Source organism: Acomys russatus, chromosome 3 (genome assembly GCF_903995435.1).
Source record: "Acomys russatus chromosome 3, mAcoRus1.1, whole genome shotgun sequence".
Taxonomy (NCBI): Eukaryota; Metazoa; Chordata; class Mammalia; order Rodentia; family Muridae; genus Acomys; species Acomys russatus.
The window spans coordinates 14623257-14643932 of NC_067139.1; the positions used below are offsets into that span (position 1 = coordinate 14623257).

Consider the following 20676-nt stretch of genomic DNA (forward strand, 5'->3'; position numbering starts at 1 on the left):
AATACTCAAGGGGCCATCCTACCTGGGGAGAGGGGAGGCTTCCCTCATAATCAAACGGAAGCCAGATGGCTATGAATGGGGCCCAACACATGATTTTAAACTTACTTAGACCAATGTCAGGGCACTTAAAACACTGATTACTTGGAAATCTCGCATCGTGCACCTAATGGAGCTCACCTCCCAGCCTTCCAATGTCCGCCTCCTTTCCCCCAAACTCCACTCCCAAAGTCCATTTTGTGTGCTCTCTAGATTAACTGGAGTATGATCAAATTCCAAGTGGCCAGCCCCCAAAGAGAAATCTTTCCCTGCCTGTTATCAGCATCAGGAGCAACACGAAGAGAGCGCCATGGTGTGGCAGCCACCACTACAGTGCTCTAGGCCAGTGAGGGGTGGGGCCAACTCTCCCTCAAGAGGCAGGCTGGTTCTTCCACAAGCTCCCCCACCTCCACAGGCATCCATATGGGCGTTGGTGGTACTGTAATGAATCGTAATATAAATATTTTTGTTTTCAGATGGTCTTCAGCGACCCCTGTGAAAGGGTCATTTGACCCCTGGGTTCAGAACCACTGCTCTGCCTTGTTCAGAGGGTACAGACAGGAGAAAGGTCTCCATGTGTTTAGTGCAGATGCATTTAAAAGTGTATCATAGCCTTGGTTGAACAGACAGGAAGAGGAGCTGTGGATATGGGAGTCTGTCTTCTAAACCACAAACCCACCACTCTAAAAACTGGGGAACAGAGGGCGCGTTAAACAGCAGCACACGAAGAAGCACCTGGTAACTCAGGTTAAGCGAAATAACACGAAGGTCACAGGGGACTTAAAAAGAGGAAATAAAGGTCAAAACAGAGAAGGGAGAGAGGTTAATGATAATGCATGTGCCCTCTGGTCCCAAGACACACATAAATACACATTTGCGTACACACGTACACACACACACAAACACACGATGTTGTTTAGTTAATGGTACCACTTATAAACACTGATGCCCTAAATTTAGAACAAAGCTGAAAATTCCTATTTAGTGCCATAGTGGCTGGCCTAACATGTCAGCACATGCACTACTCCTGTGATGGTGGTAGTGACATTGATATAAAAAATAAATAAAACAAAAAACATGTCAATCCACAACAGCAGAGATAGTTACAAAATTGTGGGCACATTAACATTTTGTTTTTTGGCTTTTGGAGACAGGGTTTCTCTGTGTAGCCTTGGCTGCTCTGGACTCCTTTTGTAGACCAGGCAGGCCTCAAACTCACAGCGATCCGTCTGCCTCGGCCTCCTGCGTGCTAAGACATAATATTTGATAAAGAAACAGATTTTTCATTTAATACTTAATATTTACTATACTATGTATGTATGTATGTGTCTTCATGTGTGAGGATACATGTGAAAACCAGGTCAACCTCCAGGATTTCCCCATCATGTCTTTTGAGACCAGGTTTTGCACTGGTACCAGGGGCTCTCTGATTATGCCCGGCTGAGTTACAGCCCCCTATAAGGTATCTCTTATGGCCTATTTATATGGTGACCAAGGCCTTTGACTGAATAAAAAGGCCACACCTAGTGATGATGGTCTTGTGCCCTCCACATTTGTTAAGGACACTCAGTAACGTTCAGCAATGGCAGGATCAGCCAATGACACACATCACAATGTTCAATAGCAGTGACAGAAGTGGGAGTGGTGGCAGCAGTGTTAAGTTTGTGCTGTATGCGATGAATGATAGAGTCCTCATTAGTCATCGATGAAGGGCTATTGGTGGCTATCCAATGTAGCACTATTTAAAATAGTAGAGCTAGATTCAAAATTAACAGACGTCAAGTGGGAATTACCAATGAGTGGCCATCAAAGAATAACAAACATCAGTATACAATGATGAGGAGAGACATCTAACTATGTGGAGTAAAATTTACAAGCCAGTTTATATTCCTTTTGTTTCTTAAAATCAGTTGTACTTTTATATAAAATATGAATTTGCAAATGGATATGAAATGGAAAGACCAACATCCTATAGTGGTTACCTCTGGGAAAGAAGGACTAGGGGTATTTTAAAATTTCACTCCACTCTCTATTTTATTTTTAAAAAGATCATGTCCTAAAACTCAAAGTCAATGCTCCCTATCAGAGTGATGGGGATATGTCCCTATGTTCCTTGGACAACTGGCAATACTTCCTCTAAGGGCTACTCTAGAAAGGAGCCATCACAGCAGGACAATACTAACGGGACTGTTCAACTAGTTTATTCTTCCTCTGATAAGCATGAAAATATCTGTAATTGTCCACTTGCCAGCATTATTTCCTAAGGTAAATTAGTAAGTATGTATTCCAGGTTTATCGGCCTTTGAAACTCTGATTTACACAAAGCTATCTCCAAGAGTGATAAACATCACTCTTAAGCCAGTAAGGTGGGAGCAACATCTCGTCCAACAGAGATCACCTGCAGGCAGGTTCAAAGATTGCAGCAGACCGCCTTTCTTAAAAGGACAGCCAAGTGGTGGCATTTTCACAGTATTGCTCATATATCAGAAGAAATGAAAGCAAGACTCCAGCCAGCAAGAGGGCCCAGCAGGTAAAGTGCCTGCCACCCTGAGTTTCATCCCCCAGATCCACAAGATGAGTACAACACCCCCCCCCCCGCCAAGTCACCCTCCAACACCCCTCACACACATACAGCAACTAAATGGATCTACTCGACTCAAGAATTCACCCCTTTATGGGCTGGAGAGATGGCCCAGTGGTTAGGAGCACTGACTGCTCTTCCAGAGGTCATGAGTTCAATTTCCAGCAACCACATAGTGGCTCACAACCATCTATGATGTGATTGATGCCCTCTTCTGGCTTGCAGGTGTTCATGCAGGCGGAGCATTGTATACATAATAAATAAAGAATTCACCCCTAGCAGATATTTATGAAACTCACCGACACTAAGACAGTATGGCAAACTGAAAAGCCAAGGAGAGAAGCTGATCCTTACACGCTGCAACAAGACAGGAAGCAAGAAATGAATACCACCTGGCTTCCTTTCATGGCCCCTGTAGTAACACCAACCACAAATGGCAAGCTCCAAACTACTGCCATGGCCAGAAGTTATTTGAGTGCAAGGTACACAGAAAAAGAGGAAATGCCACCAGCAGAGAGACCATTTTTAGAGAAATGAGACACACCTGGATCATGAACATCTTCCCTATCCACGGCCAAGACTGTCTCTGTTCGCACAGGGTTCCAAACACACTGTCTCCATGTTAAAGGATGGATGTTTATAGGAAAAAAAAGATTTGTATTCCAGGGCACCTTCCACTAGCAGGGTAGGAAGTGGCCAGTTTGGGTCTAACATTCCAGGAAAACAAGCTATGGTGTTTTAAATTTAAACTTTAAATAAATACCAATTAAACGATGGCTGTGGAACAGACAGATTAGCTGTAATTTATATTTGAGGCTAGAAGAAGGTAAAGTATTTCTGCCAATGAGATTTGGCCTTTCTACAACAAACAAAAAACATAAAACACCTCATCACAAGTACACACACACACACACACACACACACACACACACACACACCAAGGACAACTCCTTTCTCTAAAAGACTTAATTTTCTCCCTTTTGTGGCATTGGAGGTAGGTATTAGGGCTTTGTACGTTATATAAGCACCCTGCCACTGAACTATAGATCCAGCCCTTTTCTTTCTTTACAAAATAAAAAGTTTTAACAAATCAAAACTTTAGACTCTATGCTTCTTGCTCTAATGTATATGGTGGTAATGCACATACAGACGGTGGCACTTACTTAATGCCTTCGTTTATTCTACTGAGCTGGGATGAGACATTTATCGTGCGGCTACTCTGTGCCTGGTTCCCAGCTGGACGTTTTCCCATGGTCTACCATTTCATTACTCCTCACGATAGCTTTAAATACTCAGACTACCAAACATGTAAGGAGAGCCACCATTCCATTTCCAAATAAGCCCTGTGTGCTTGGCTGGCAATTTGATTACACATATAAAGATTTTTAATGGGAGCAGATAAAAGGACAGCTAAGAAATTAAAATAAGAAAAACAATGTCAAACAAACATACTGCAAGTGGCTCCACAGCAGGCCATAGTGGGTACAGGCCTGCAACTATCACTTAGGAGATGGATGCAGCAGCTCAAGGTCATCCTTGGCTATATATTATGTTCAAGGATAGCCTAGGCTACATTAAGCTTTATCTCCAAATTAAAAGAAGTCTCCAGAGAACAGAAGTACTTTTGTGTTTACTGATGAAGAGCCAATGAAAGACCAAGAATTCTTCCTGTTAGCTGGAACACTACCAGTCTATACCACTTAAAACATGGTTAGCCCATACAAAGAAGAGACAACAAAGTGTCACCATCTTGAATTACCTTGACAAACCCAGGTTTGTAAACGCTGATGCTGGAGTCACCACACGAGCCACACTTATTTGATACCACAGAACACTGCAGCTCAATCAAAGCCTTGGGTCCTCCCCAGACCCCTATCCACAAGCACTGACTCTCAAGACTGGTCTGCAAATAACTTCCTGGCCTCTACATCCAAATTTGATTCAGTAGGTCTTGGGGTCCTGCATGAACATATTCCCAACAAGCTCTTAAGTGGTTAACACTGGCTTATGGCCCCTCATCATGGGCCACAATTCACGAAAAGCATCAGAAATGGTAACAGAATGGGGTATTTATTACAGGGCAGTTTTTTTCATTAGTTATAAGGCCACATAGGATAAGGAATTCTGTGTGTACTATTGTTCCTAACAGCAGGTGACACACTGGTCACTTTGTATATTTCTGCCAATTAAGCTAAATGACTCGGTGATCCCAGTGGCTGACACTGCCACCTAGGGAAGGTATGCATGAAGAGTTGCTGCAGAAGCTGCTAACTGCTCCACTGCCCTGAATAACAGTGACAATCCAGGTGATGGAGACAAGGCAGAGCCGCAGCCCGTCCTTGTTGTGACTGCTTGCTATCCTTAGAAGAATGTTGGGAGGTAGGAACTAAAAGTTTTCTCATGTAACAGGGAGGAAATAGGCCATAGAGGGAAGACAATATGCCCAAACTATCCAACTGTGAGGTAGAAGACTAAGGTTAAAAACCAAGTTACTTCTCCAAACTGCAGACTTAGAGCCTTTCTTTTCCGAGTTGCGGAGAGGCTCTTTACAGCACATTAATATTATGCTGGTCATAAGAGAACTTCAAGACAGCTACACAAAGTACTGTCTACCAAGAGTGGGAGCAGGAAGATACAGCTGTGGTCTGCAGGGTGGCTGGGCACTTCAAAGTGAAAATTCAGGATGAGGGACCACTTGCTTGCAAATTTATGCCTTTTAAAATATTAAAATTACTTGTATACACATGTGCACACGCTCACACACACACAGAGTACATAAGATACATAGGTACGGTTAGGTCCAGGAAGAGGTGGTAAAATGCTTACTACACAAGGCTGACGATAAGCCATGTTTAAGAAAGCTAGGTGTGGCAGTGCATGCTTGTTACCCTAGCCTAGCCTAGGGAGCAGACACAGGTAGATGCCTGAGGCATAACAGCCAGGGCAGCCTGCTTAGCAAGTTTCTGGCCAATGAGTGACCCGATCTTTAGATTTTAGGAAGATGACGCCCGAGGGAAAACATCTGAGTTTGTCTCTGCCTTCCACATGCACATGTGCACACATCTATACACTTACAAAAATACTTGTAGGATATTTAAGGGGTGCACGTATGATCCCTGGAACTTCCCTTTCTTCAGAGTCTAGTCCAGTCGTTCTCAATCATTGATGGGTTTGCTCCCAGGACAGTTAACATCTGGAACCAACGTGGACTGTGGCATCTGCCAGGATGCTACTGGCATCTGCAAGCATGGAGGCCAGATGTACTAGGCACTCTAAATGCCCTCAACAAAAAAGTATCTGGCCATTTAAAATGGTAAAACAGGGTTACGAACTTGCTCTATTTAGAACCTTTCCAAGGCTGCTTTGTTGTGGCCCCTGGGCGTCCAAGTCCAGATGCCTAAGAAACATCACTGACCTTTTCCTCAGTACCTTGTACGTATCTCTATCATTGGAGAACTCCACTCCTGTCTACTGAGGCACTCCCGGAGGGCCACAAAGACAAATTCATCAACTCGAGCCCCCCAGAGTACCAGGACATACACATATACCAAAAAGGGGGAGTGCTGAATGAAGTACTGTTCAGAGCTTGTTTTCCTGAAAGTTAGACCAAAACTGGACACTTCCTACTTTGGGGAGCGAAGGGTACCCTGAGATACTAATCTTGTTTCCTATAAACAGCATCTCACTTAGTCCTGCCGACCAGCCAAGGAGACCGAATCACTATTTTAGGTAAGTGTGTCTCACCAATGTAACTGGTCAAAGGTCACATGCTGGTAAGTGGGAAAGAATGTTTCGTCACGTCTCACGCTCCTTCCATATCCCACTACTGTGTCGTGGGTCTCCAGGGCTGAATTCTCACTTTTTTAAGACTATTCCAGAAACAGGGTGACAGAGTGGTACTGAAAACCTTAGGACACAGTAAGTGTGACTGTTACACACTTTGCTACCCAATATAGCAACAACAACACAACAACAAATCAGTCAATTCAAGAAGTGCTGCATACAGCCTTCAACATGGTGCATATGAACACAATTATAGGTGTTTATAATCTATTTGGCTGTGTCCTCTGGAAAACCCTCATCATTTAAAAAATTTAATCTGATACAGCATTAGGAGAACAGTTTCAAGACTTTTTTTTTTCCTTATTAGCAAAATCAAAAAGAGCACAGCGAATTATGAAGAAAGGGGCCACGCTGGTCTCAGACATAATTACATGACCTGTCCTTAGACGTGGCAATCCCCTGCTGGTCCTGTGCTTTGTGACACAGCAAAACCTGGACTCTCTGTCAGAGCTGAGGAGCCAGGCACAGACCTGGTAAGTAGGGTCATAAATAACACGTGATGGTTTGTCTCTGGGAGCCATGTCAGCTATCGATCCCCCCCACACCACCAAATCTGCCCGATGAGTCTGTCGTCTTCCTATTACAGAGGGAGGAGCAACAGGATGGCAGGTTTCTGTGCTACTAGACCCGTGTGCTTTTCCCTCCAAAAACTAGAAAGACTAGTTTTTGGCCTGTGGTTTCTGAAGGAGCCCCCAGGCCCTTAGAAAGCCCGTAATAAACACCCCTCCCCAGCAGCACCCAGTGTCCCCTCCACACAGCACGTCCACGCCCACACAATTAGGGTCGTGCTAAGCCTCAACTACTCCCCCAGCTCCTGGAGTTAAGTATCTTGAGTCAAGTATCTAGTAATCTGCCCGCCCCTTCCCATCTTTCTTCAAGTTATGTCGCATCCTCGAAGACACGCCCTAGCTGTCTTCCAATTCTAAGCCAGTTTCTTCCCCATTTGGTCATCTGTTCCTGGAGACTAGACCAACAGAACAGAAAGCCTGCAATTAGACTAAACCACCCAAGGCAGGACAGCCAGGTGGCGCCGGTGCCTGAACGCAGCAAATTTTCTCGTTTTCACCTCCCAAACTTAGATCCTCAGTGATTTGGGAGACTCCTGCTTGTATCATCTCTGGGTTGTATGTGATTTGTATATTCGAGTGGGCGCATGTGAGTGGGTGCATGTAGAAGCCGAGGAATGATGTTCACTGTCTTCCTCGATCACTCTTCATTTTATTTTCCTCCTCCTCTACTTTCAGACAAGATCTCACTGCGTAGCTCTGGCGGGTCTGGAATTCAGGGATCTGCCTGCCTCTCCCTTCTGCGTGCTGGGATGAAAGCATGCGACACCATGCCCAGCTCCATCTTATTTCTTGAGACAGTGTCTCTCACCGAGCCTGAAGTTCACCAACTGCTGGGCAATGACCTCCAGGGATCAGCGTCCACTGTTGTCCGCCTCTCCAGAGATGGGATTCACACACTGGCACCCTTCGGGTTTTGCGTAACTTATGTTTGGATCATTTGCCTTTCAGTAACCTAGAAATCCAGAAGCTGGTATTGACAGTGGGCACGAAGGACTTCAGGTCTGCTCTTCTCTACAATGGAAGACGGGTTGAGCATCAAATATTCTACACAAGATTCTTGCCTGCTGGAGAATCTTAACCTGTATTCTTGGCTGCCCATGTATTTCACAAGATCAGATGTCACACTTCCGACTAAGGACAGGGCTGGAACCTAGAAATCTTTACCTGGATCAAGTGCTTCAGGCTAATCTTACTGCAGGTTGGACATCCCTAATCTGAAAATATGAAAGACTTTAAGAATCTGAAACCTTCTGAGTGCCAACATGTCTCCACAAGTGGAAAATTCCACATCGTAAAATGGTGCCCTACACAAACTCAGAAGCAACGAATAAAATGACCTTAAAGCTGTGTTGGCGGCCCAAATTAACTTGTGCTTAGACCAGGAGTGTCACCCCTACGATTATCTCATTAGCTATATGTACATAGCACTGTATCAGAAATAAACAAGCAAACAAACAGCAGCCTGCAAGGTGTGGTGTTTTCCTGTAATCTCAGCACTTGGGAGGCGGAGGCAAGAGTTAGGGCCATCGGCAGGCAGTGGTGGCGCACGCCTTTAATCCCAGCACTTGGGAGGCAGAGGCAGGCAGATCGCTGTGAGTTCAAGGGCAGCCTGGTCTACAAAGGGAGTTCCAGGATGGCCAGGGCTGCACAGAGAAACCTTGTCTCGACAGATAACAAAAACAAAAACAAGAGTTAGGGCCATCCTCGATTACATAGTTATGTGAAGGCAGGCCTGAGCAGTAAGTGGTTGTTTTAAAGTCCCAGATAGAAACACTTCTTGTCCCAAGTCCTTTGAATAAAGGTTATTCAACCTACATCAGGTAAGACAGTAGCGTCTTTCCTTTGAACAGGTATTCTGGGTTCCCACTTACTCAGCCCAATGCCAGGCCACAGAGGGTAAAGAGGCAATAAGCTGAGACTCTGGAGCCAGGCTCCTTGGTTTAATTTTGGTTGTCCCACTTATTATCAGGGCCCTAAGCCAGCCCCTTATCCCTGGCAGCCCGCGTGTGTCCTCCTGTGTCGAACAAGACAGGTAATAGCACACACTTCACGGGTTGCCATGCAGCTAACGTGCTAAAGCGAGGAAGGCCCTTAGTCTAGTGCCCTTGATACCCACAGGCACTCCGTAACACTGCCTATTATTATCCCATAGACCGTCGACTGCAGAGTGGCAGCCCTTAAGCCAAATCTGGCCTAGAGACCTAGTTTGTTTGGCCTTCACATTTTCCTTTTCAACCAAACCAACATTTAAAAACTGGTAGATTTTCAGACTAGGTTGGATATCTGGCAACACACAGAATACCCTGGCCTCTGACATCCACAGCCAAAGGCCAGGGACCTAGACACCCACCTTTCTCTTCAAGGACAGCTCTGCCCCCCACTCACCCCACCTCCCAATTTGTCCCTTCCTTTGCCTGCTCATTAAAGCAACAACCCCTATTCTAGACCAGTGTTGTTGAAAAAGGGTCTAGCTTGAACCCAGCAATTCTCCTAAGCACGTCTGGACCAATTCTAACACACCCAGCTGACTCCTTACTCCTTATCCTGACACCAGGCCAACTGGTGACCCTCATGATAACCAACTTCCTGCTTCCCTACCATGGGTTCAAGTCTCCTCGGCTTGGCAAAGAACGTTCAGTGGGTTGCACACATCAAAACTTATCTGGGGGCATTAAAGAAGCCAAACTTGCTCTTTCCACCTAGCCTGATGGTCCAATGGGCAGCACATACTGACATTGTCTGGGACATTAAAGAATATACACATCTGTATCTCACCCCCAAAGATTGCTAGTTGGGGTAGGGCCCAGATATCTGTATTTTTAGTGTCCCGGGAGACACTTCTTTTTTTTTTTTAAAAGATAGGGTCTCAAATAGCCTCTGTGGCCTTGAATATAACTTATAGCCCAGGTATTTATCTTCCTGCCTCCACTTTCCAAATGAAGGAATTTAAAGATGTGTGCTACCATTCTGTGTGCCAGAGTTCATCCAACAACACTTCAAGGTGCACAGAGATGTGCTCTGAGGACCAGTCATTGCAGGAACCATGGCCTCTGGAAGCCCAGTGGAGTCTAGTGACCGGAGAGCCTCTGGTTCTGACGTCATTTTCTCCTCTGGGACTTCCTGTCTGCATCACACAAAGGACCAGAGGAGTCCTATTTTCTTCCCACCTCTTGTTTAGTATTGCCTGCAGATGGACTTGTATTTAAAGCCTGTCTCTCCAGACTACAAACTCAACAGTGGGCAGGTCTGCCACCACCTTCTTTCCTATCCCCAACAGAGCTAATGGGGTGCCAAGTGCACTGAAGGCATCTAATGAAAATGCCTCTTTTCAAATGGTTCATTCTGCAATCCTAAAGGCCTTGCAGAGAACACACAGAGAACCAGCTACACTGATCTCTGGGCGGGGAAGGTTTGATAAAAGCCAGAAAAATGAGGGAGTCTATGATGTGCCACAGAAAGCCCAAAGGCACATAGAGATAGATGTGGTCCAAGATTTGGGAGTCAGGGAGTCTGCTGGAAGTTTCTTTATTTAGGTGAGCCTGGGAGGACTAATGAGAAAAGAGCAGAGCAACAAAAGGAAAAAGACCTTAGGGCAATGAACACTCCAGAAGGCAACCTATGTCCACCCTAAACACCCTCCGGGGGCAGCAGGCAGAGGCAGGGAAAACAAGGCAGGAAGAGTCGAGGATATTTATCCCAAAGCCAGGGCACCAGCTGCAAGTCATTTGGTTGGAAGGCGCTTCTCAAGGCTGCACATCTGACCCTAAAGAGGCAGAGGGAGTAGAGAGAACACAAGGACTGTGAAACGTGGAAGAAAGAGGAGTGTGGTTGCTCCTATCTGTGATCTCAGTGTTGGGGAGGATCAAGAGTTAAGAGCAGTTACACCTAGATAAAGAACTGGAGGCCACCATGAGCTTCCTGAGACCAGCTCAAAAACAAAACCAAATACAAGAGAGAGGGGAAGGAAAAAAAAAAAAAAAAAAAAAAAAAAGGATCAGCGGGAGATTTAAATGAGATGAGGAAAACCAGCTCGGTGGGAGATTTAGAGGCCTCTGGTGAGCAAGACACGTTCCTGGCCCTCACACACAAACCCAAGGCGCCTCCAAGTTAAATAGGGTTTAGCATCCAATTTCGGAACTAGTCTTAAACCATGGCTTACTCTACAGACATGAAATTATGTTAACAGTCCAATTTGCATTCCTCGTGCCATTTCACGAGCACGTTCCATTAGAGAAATAAAGGTTTTATTCATAACACTAGTACTGCTGATTGTACTATGACAATAAAAAACGTATTCTTCTGCTTCTTCTTCCAAGTCAATGGGCAGCTTAGAAAGAGGTAACAAAGGCCAGGGGCCCAGTGACTGCACTAGGCAGCAGACACTCCAGGATGCGCTCCTCCCCCTCCCAGGCATCATCTGTCTCACAGGTGCCAATGGTTACGAAATGAACACCAATGGGTAGTGAAAGGCTGAAAACGCAGTGCAAGAGATGGCCTGGCAACAATACTACACATCTGTGGGACACTGGCTTCCGCACTTCCCAGACATCAACTCATCTCACCTTCCTCCTCCTCCTGAGTACCCCCCTAACCCCCAGGAGGATAAGAAAGGAAGAGGGTGAGGCTTTTGCCCAAGTCATAACGGAACCCCAGCACTCCAGCCCCTACGACTTCACTTCATACCTAGCTGTCTCTCATGCTGCCCTTTTTTTGGGGGGGAGGAGGGGGCAGGCGGAGATGTGCCTTTTATACTCAAGCCGCCACGTCTGGACAGTGATGCTGAATCCAGAAGGGCAGAGGTGATGCTGCAAGTAAGACTTGAGGCCGCAGTTCTAGTTATGTCTTCCCATACAGACCCTGTGTTCACTGCCTACATTGAGGAGTCCATAGCCGCATGCAACTGGATCATGGGACTAGGACAGGATGGAGCCCTCCTGAGCAGTCACTCTGAAGTATGCTAGAAGAGCCACTGGGCAGACAGGCGGGAGCTGGCAGGGAAGGCCAAGGGCATTCGCCTCCTCCAGCCATCAAATGTACTTCCAGAGGAACTCAGTCCCACTGATAACAGGCTCTCTCATCAATCGCTACTCACGGCTCATAGGAAGTCAGCCCTGGCTGGTGGATTACAGATAAACAGATACCCCTGTCCCAGGGCTGGCTGAGAGCTGCAACCATGTTGGATTATATTTCACTTTCCGGCTTCAGAGCTTGAAGCAATTCTATTTTTAAGCTTTCGCAGTTCCACAAGTAAAATAAGGTCATTTTAAGGAAATGGGCTTTGGCTTTAGACAACTTCCTCTGAAAGAGTTAACTGATCGGTGGCTTTGACGCATCAGAAATCTTCTTGGTGCTAACCACAGAGGAAGAGCCTCATAGTCAATGGTGCAATGCAAAGGCCCAGGGAACCCTGCAAACCATGACTGTCACTCAGGATATGGACTGCTCAGGACAACACTGCCCATGATGTCTCCCTCTCAAGAAAGTTTCAAAAATCCTTTTAGGCTATTGTTGATTAAGGAAAATTGTCTCTCTCTCTCTCAGGGCACCAGAAATGTCACATCCAAAGAATAATAATAACTGAAATCTCAAATATCACATCAAGCCTTCAAAAACACTGCTACTACTATTTAAAAAAGCCTGTCATTCCTTTCAATTTAAAAGTCCTTTTTACTGAGTATCTTAAGTAGCCTTGATTTCTCAGTGGCTCTGGGAATAAGCTGTGACTTCGGAGATGTTGGGTCTCTGTGAAACCCCAGTGTAACCACTTCTGATGGAAACTTAGCGTAGTCCACACACCTGAGCCTCCCATGTAGGGCATACAGGACAGTTAACCCTCTCCTCGCGAAAGAGGTTCTAAGAAGGCAAGAATCTTCAGTTTCAGTTCTGGTTTGCCCCCCTCCCCCGCTGACTTGTGACCTTGGCTGAATGATTTAACTGCAGCAGGCCTTTAATTGTATCACCTGCCAAAGGAGCGGGTTGAACAGGAAAAACTGTTATGATTCAAAGACCACCAGATGTATCAAAGCATGGACTATGCTAACCTGAGATGGTGTCGCCAAGTTAGAAGGACGGTGCACAGACATTACAAACGGCCCCAGACAGTTGGGCTACAGTAGAGAAAGCAAAGGGAAGTCAGCCATTAATTCTCTCTTCTGGGTTCTATCTGCTTTATTCTCACTGGTTTCAACCTCAGGCTTGAGAGGTAGGCAGATTGCTGTGAGTTCAAGGCCAGCCTGGTCTACAAAGTCAACCCCAGGCTGACATGGCCCTACCTAACGCTACAGAGCCCAAGCACAACCTGGTACTGGGGTCTCCAGCAAAGTAAAGTTCACGGGGGTCTTTGGATTCCATCCTGCCTTTCCCACATCTTTGAAGCTGCAGGTAACTGTGGCCACAAGATCAACTCCCATTAAGGCCAGCAGGGTGGAAACGTATGCTCACAATCTAAATGCTTGAGAACATTTAAAGCGAAATTTTGGTTTGAAAATAAGCCAAACAGCCCCCCCGCCCCCCATTGCAATGCCAATGAGTAATCCCTCTGTATTAACCCCCCCCCCCGCCCCCGCTTGCTGGTCTCCTTAAGTTGTTCCTTTCTGGAACCTTCTGTAGTATACCTCTTCTCTGTGCAAGATCATTTTCCCAGTCAGTCTTGGAAGGCAGAAAGGATAGGGAGGGGAAAGGCCACATCTGTGGTTTTCTATACATAATACTTTCCCATCTATCTGGTCTCCTTAGTCCCATAAAGTATTACTGGGCAGAGGCTCCTTAGCAACTACAAATACAATCCCTGAAACACCACTTAAAACTGCTCACAACCATGAAAATGTGCACCAGTCCACTTCAAAGAACTCAGGGATGTTCCCCTCAGCATGGGGGACAAAAAAGAATTGGAATCTTCCCTTCCTACACTACTTAAGGTAGTTTCATAGACTTCGAGGGTCTCAGTATACCAAGTAAATGAGTTTCAGCCATCCTGATTAAAATAGTATTAAAAAATAAATGAGTAAAAAGAATTGGAGTTGGCTAGCTTGGGACAATGTTTATGGCCAGTCATATGGGATATTTATAAATGAGGATGAGTTGGGAAGATAACCAATTGGAAAGGGATTACAGGTAGGTGTGGGAGGGGATTCTCACCGGAGATGACAGTATCAGAAAAGTGAAGTTAAAAAAACTTAACAGATTTTTATTTCTAAGACACCAAATAACCCCCCACCTCACCCACACCAGCCTTTCTCTCTCTAGGTGTTGGTATTTATTTCTATCTAAGCCCAGAGTAGATTCTTTTTCCAAGTTAACTTTATATGGCACAACATTAAACTCAGAATCTGTCTTTCCAAGTATTATACAAGGTAGTTTTTTTTTTTTTTTTTTAGAAAACAATACACACACAAAAATCTTTTCCTGTTCTTAAGCTTGGTTGTTGCTTTAGCTCAGCTGAGGGTGCTTTGCTTCCAAGGATGATTAGGGTGGCACCCTCAGTACTGATTATAATGGAGCAACTTGCAGTGCCCACGTCTGGGCACTGCATTATATCAAAACTTCCATTTTGGGGTATATAGTGACTAAAAATTCTCTCCCAGCTTCAACTTGGCATCAACCATACATCTCAGTGGTAGCAAGATTGTTGCAAACAGAACCACAGGAACCCGAATTTTCTTCTTTTAAACTTGCTCCGGAAAAGAGACCCTGCTGAAACAGCATCTACAGCCCTCCAAGCTCAGATGAGATTTTCAGGCATGGAGGGTTCTTTCGAAAAGTATAATCAGCAGGTTGCTATGACTGGATTAAATTAAATCTGACATGATAGGCTGCCTCTTGCCTTGATAGAGTCTCAATTTTCTGGAAGAATGAAATTACATAGCACTTTAGGAAACTTATGATCATCCTGCTCATATAGGTAAACAAAGGGTCGGCACAAATGTAGTCTTCCTTTGAATTGTAAAAATGCTTGATTTATGAATGTGAGTTCTATGGGGGAGGCCTTGAGCTAAGCATTGTATATTCATTATCATATTACTTTTTAAAAAAGCCTCAAAGTATTATTGTCCTACCTTTTACTCTATAAGAATCCTATAATGAACAATTTTGACAGATGAAGTCATTTGTCTTATAACAGACAACTTGCAAACGAAGCCAGAAGGCTGTAAAGTTAGCAAGAAGGCGAGCCACTTGCTCTGTCAAGTTCTTAAGATGTTCTGGAGACCCAGGTGGGGCTAGAATTCTGATCACCTGAGGGACGAATTCCCTTCTTCTTGACTACAGAATATTTGGACAGGCTTACCTTGGCTCATTCACTACACCTTCCCAACTGTCATGCTTAGGGAAAAATATCAAGAGAATTCCTAAACACATGGTAATTGATATCAATGTTCCATCTCAGAACTTAGACAAGAATTTAGACAAGACCAGGAGTTCAAGACTGTAAGAGACCCTACCTCAAAAACAAAATAAAATAAACTCCAAGACATAACTGGAAGCCTATGGAAATACTGCTGAGGAAAAAAAAAAAAAAAAAATCAAACTCTGCCTTAAACGCTGTGGACTTTGTATGTACTTGGGAGATAAACTTCATACCCATCCCAGAAGATACAGCTCTGAAATTGTATTAACCAACAATTCAGTATACATTACAATCTTACATAAAAACTACTTCTGAATACATATAAGAGGCATCTATATTCCAATAATGAAACATTATTTTTGAGTATACAAATTCAAAACAATCTATATTCCTGGAATAATAACTTCATGGCAAGAAGGATTAAAAAAAAGTTTAGAAATAACTTGGAGGATGGTGAGGGCAGTATTTTTATACTTTAAATACTTAACTACAGTGAACTACATATAAATTTAGTTAGACAGTCTTGGTGATCTAGTCCAATGAATAAATCTTAAGTTTTGTTGTTGTCTTTTTTTTTAAAGAGCAATTTAGTAGTCTCACAATTTCGTATTATCAAATATAACTTTCCCTGAACATCTGAATCTAATCCAAAAAGCATGTCAATGGCCAGTTGTTTCAGGTTATTTATGATATAGGTACCGAGTGTGCAGGGGGAAATAGGTTTATTGTATGGCCAAGCATGCTTTATCAAATCGGCCAAAGTATTTACTGCTAATGAAAGCATGGACTATCGTGTGCCTGAGAATCTAGCACACTGGATACTGTCCGTTCAAGCAGGTACTGTACTCGGCTTCCCCCCTGCTGGCAGACCCTAGTCACTAAAAGGCTGAGCCTCTTTGACTGGGACTGTATCACATGTCCCCCAGTAAGTATCTCTAGGCTGGAAAGCACTCAAGATCCAACCCAGGGTAAAATTATTACCAGAAAGGGAATTTTAAAAGATTATTTCTCTCTACCCGCCCCATTTCCCAAAGTCCTATATGTTATATACTGACTTTCTTAAAAGACCCCAGCAAAATACTGATTGTGCAAAATCAAACACACCAAGACCTAAGACTACGTGAGGTCCTCGATTGAAATCATGCAATCATAGGTGTCTGAGTCCGGGTGGGTTCTAGCCTGGTCTGGGCCAAGCCTCAACACGAGGGTGAAGACAGGAGGCACGGAGGAAGGAATGCAGGAGAGAAAGGAAGAGGGGGAGACCTCGGGGGGCCACACTTCTTTCTAGTGGCAACAAAAAAGGGGAAGCCGCATACTGACCTAAATCATCTCTCAAAGGCGCTTTATAAATTACAGGGACAAAAGGAGGGGGTGGCGGGTGGCCTGGGAACCCCACAAGACACCCTACCCTCTGACCCGCCCCCTCCCCCTCCAGCACAAGGGAAGCAAGACAGAAAGCAGCTCAACTCGGCCACGGGCATGAAGCCCTCAACTGGGTTTCAATTGCCCATCCACCCACCCCCAAAAGAAACACACGTAAACACTATACCCACCCCGGGGGCGGCTACTCCCGCCCCGGGGCTCCTAGAAGCGGAGGCCGGGGATTTACTTAGTTAGATTTTTCTTGCTTACTCATTTCCCTCAAGCACCCAACCCCCCGTTCCCACTCCAAAACCCCGCTCGGTCTCCTACCCTCCGGCTCGGGCCCCCCGGGGATCCCGGGTCCCCTCGGCCGTGGCTTGGGCCCCTGCGCGGTCCGGGTCACTAACCTGCTGCTGTAAGGGCATTTCCGAAAGCAGCCTGGCTCCGGGGGAGGTGGGGGGCCGGCTGGAGAGGGGGCCCGAGGCCGAGTGGAGCGGCGGCGCCGGGCGAGGGCGGGCGCCGTGGGGGGGTGGGGACTGGAGAGGGAGGGTGGCGGTGCCGGGTGCGAGGGCGCCGGGACGGTCCCAGGCCTGGGAGCCGGCGAGCAGGAGGAAGTGGGTGCCCCCTCTCCCCCTCCAGCGCCCCCTCCCGCCGCCGCCTCCTCCCCAGTCACAGGCGCGTCCTCCGCGCACGTGTGCGAAACGTCACCGGCGGGTCCCGGAGAGAAGGGACAGATCCTGGCGGCGGGACGGGAACCCAGCTGCCCCCGCCCTCCGTCGCCGGGGGGCGGGGAGGGGGACAGGGCGGGGAAGGAAGGGGCAAGGGGAGAGGCGGGTCAAGGGCAGGCCCGGGGCCCGGTGAGCAAGGCCCCAGCGCTCCGGCCACGCGGGCGCCGCCGCTGCCACCGCGGAGATGCGCCCAGGCCGGAGCACCCGCCCGCCGGCCCCTTGTCGCCGACAGAGAGAGCCCTGGCCCACCCGCGACCTCAGCTCCACCTCCCCCACCGCGATACCCCTCCACCTCCCAGATCCCCTTTGTTGCCCGGAGCTAGGTCCCCAAAGGTGCCAGGCACTAGAGCCCCTGCGCTCAGAGCACGCCTGCGGGGACCCCCGGCCACCCAGGGGCAGCAAAGGCAGGAGGGGAAGCTTGCACTCCTCGGGTCCCTCAGTTTACATCCCCTGGGGGTCCCCCACTCTCCAGTGCACTACTCCCTCCCCCACCCCTTCTCCATCCGGGGCGTGACCCCTTCCTACGCCCGAGAAAGAGGAAGCTTCGAGTTGCAAGGGAGGGGAGAGAGTGGGGGTAGGGAAAAGTGCAGGAAAAGAAGGGGGGGAGCAAAAAGTTTTGGAGTGTTGGATGTGGTTCGCAAAGAGGGACTCCCCACTGGCCCGCGCGCCTGCCCAGACCCCCAGGTCCTCCCAACGTCCGCAGTGAAGCACCCCGAGTCTTAACAATAAGCACACGCTGGAGGGACAGCAACGAGGCCCACGATGCTCGACCTCGCGCTCTTGCCGCCACCGCTCCCGGGAGCCCGCCTCCCACCTGGGCTAAGGGACGCTGCGGAGGGAGGGTATTACCGGTGGGCCGCCGCCGCCGCCGCGTCCTGGTGTTGGTGGCTGTTGCAGCAGCCCGGCTCGGCTCGAGGGTCCTTGTGGCGTGGTGTAGAGAAGACTGCCGGTGGCCGGCTCCGTGCCGGGGACACCGGGGAGGAGGGGGCCGGCGGCCAGGGTGCCGCTTTGGAGGGAGGTGGCACAGGACGTGGTGGAAGGGTTCGTAGTGAGGATCTGGATGTACGTGCCCGGGGCGGCGGCGGCGGCGAAGCCGGGGCTGGCTAGCAGTGCCCTTTTGTCCATGGAGGCTGCGGCGGCGGCGGCGGCGACGACAGCCGCCCCCTCCCCACCCCCGGCGGTCACCAGGTACTGCTCCAGGGCGGGCTGGATCCCCTTTCTCATCTCTCGCTCCTGCTCTTTTTTAGTGTTACGATATATTAACGTATTGCTTTCAATCTCTTTATTATTTGCAGCCGGAGTTTCCAAGTCTCTCCTTCTCGCCTCCCCTCCCGGCGCTTCCGAACCCTCTCTCTCTCTTTTCTTTTTATTTTTCCGCACCGCACAGGCCCCGGGGGCCAAAAATAATCGGGGGTCTGGAGAGAGGAGGGTCCCGGCCGCACGGATATCAGGCCCCGAGGAGGGATGGAAGCGTCGGGGGCGGCCGATGCAACGGATTGCGAGGCGGTGGCGGCAGCCCGGGTGCTGCGGCCGGCTGCTGAAAAATGGCTCCAGGAAGCTGCTGCTGACAATGAATGAAGGGATACGGTTTACGCGCCAAGGTCCTCCCGCGAAACTCAGATTTCCCGCCGGCTTTTCAAACCATATTTGCATGTCTCCGCCCCTCAACCCGCCGAGGACTGTTCCCACAGTCCATTGGATCCCTGTCGCCTCCCTTCAGTACCAATCCTGGAGCGAGGTCGCCACTGGCTCCTTTCCATTGGCTGACACACATCATGGTTACCGGGGTGACCCGGGCTCTATTTGCATAGGCCAGCCTGATTGGCTGGAAGCAGAGCAGGCTTCTTAGGAGGAGGGGCAAAGCCCTAGTCTCCCACGGAAAGCCACGCCTATTCCAGGCCCCTCCCTCGTTCCCGCCCGCAGGGCTGGCTTTGGTGACCTGGGCAGGGACTCTGCCTCTGAGACTCTTGAGTGGAATCTAGTCTGGAACGCAAGTTTCGGTTTTGGAGCTTGTCAAGGTGACACCCTCGGGAACTTCTTTTTCTTTAACCAGTCAGTGGAGTAAATGAAGAACTGGTAGAGATTCTCCTAAATACATGTCAAAGGCAAGTTGGACCGGGCCTGGCAGGTGAAAAACTGAGCCCTTTAAATCTTTGGTTTCTTCCTTCCTGAAATCCAACCAATGACGCGAGAGAGGATCCGGAGGCCGAGGCTGATAGACAGAAGCATGTGGGCAGACAACCGTGGGGGTAGAAGGTTCAGCTGACGCGACTGCGGGCACACTTTAGTTCATATTCCAGACCATTCCTGGTAGCTTCATGATTAGCCCGACTTGCGTTTAAGTAAAAATTAACTCTTTGGTACAGTGAACTCTTACTACAGGTATAGGTTTGAATCTAACAGACACCCTCTCTGTCCCAGAAACGCCCAGGGGAATTAATCAGGGCTAAACTAGAACTGATCCGCGGGTTTTTAATCCGCCATGCAGTAATCCGAAGAAGTACAGGCTTTTATGGTGACGTGGGACTTGCAGTGAAAACTGCCTGCCCTAGGCACTCGACTCTACATCCTCAAACACCAGGAAGGTCTCCTGCTAACAGGAAACACTACGACTTAAACCTAACCCAACATATTTTAAAAGAGGAAAAATATATGCATATGTGTATATGTGTAAATTTTAAAATGTCAGGAAAATGAAATGGTTGTTGAACTGGCTTCTATATTAAAGTCAATATTCATGGATCTTTAAAATGAGAATTGTGGGGCTGGAGAGATGGACCAGTTAGTAAAATGCTTACTTACATAAACAAGAGGACCTAAGTTCGATCCCCAACACTCACATTAAAAAGCTAGACATACGGGGCATGGGTGGCGCTCGCCTTTACTCCTAGCACTCTAGCACTCGGGAGGCAGAGGCAGGCAGATCGTTGTGAGTTCGAAGCCAGCCTGGTCTACAAAGCGAATCCAGGACAGTCTCACAAAAAAAAAAAAAAAAAGAAAGAAAAACAAAAAAAGCGCTAAACATAACAGTCTGTATCATCGATCCCGCGACCTGAAGATCCTGGGGCCTTGCTAGTCAGCCAGTGAAGCCAGTTGGTAAATTCCAGATTCACTGAGCTACTCTATTCTAAAAAATAAGGTAGAGAGCCGTTGAGGAAGATATCTGAGGTTGACCTCTGGCCTCCATATGCGCATGCATACACAAGCACGTGC

At 47.5% G+C, this 20676-nt stretch overlaps 2 protein-coding genes across 2 annotated transcripts in view; one reads left to right on the top strand and one right to left on the bottom strand.

Moving 5' to 3' along the window:
• Positions 1-18829, bottom strand: part of E2f3 (E2F transcription factor 3) — a 76418-nt gene extending 57589 nt beyond the window's left edge. Inside the window, exon 1 of the mRNA XM_051169459.1 lies at positions 18313-18829. Coding sequence (XP_051025416.1) covers positions 18313-18687 — 375 coding nt within the window. The 5' untranslated portion in view covers positions 18688-18829. The remainder of the gene's footprint in view (positions 1-18312) is intronic.
• Positions 18226-20429, top strand: LOC127186957 (uncharacterized). The gene is made up of 3 exons (XM_051143228.1): positions 18226-18463; positions 18517-18651; positions 18759-20429. Exons 1-3 carry the CDS (start codon positions 18226-18228, stop codon positions 19310-19312), a joined length of 927 nt encoding a protein of 308 aa, XP_050999185.1. The 3' UTR covers positions 19313-20429.
• Positions 20430-20676: the final 247 nt, after the last annotated feature.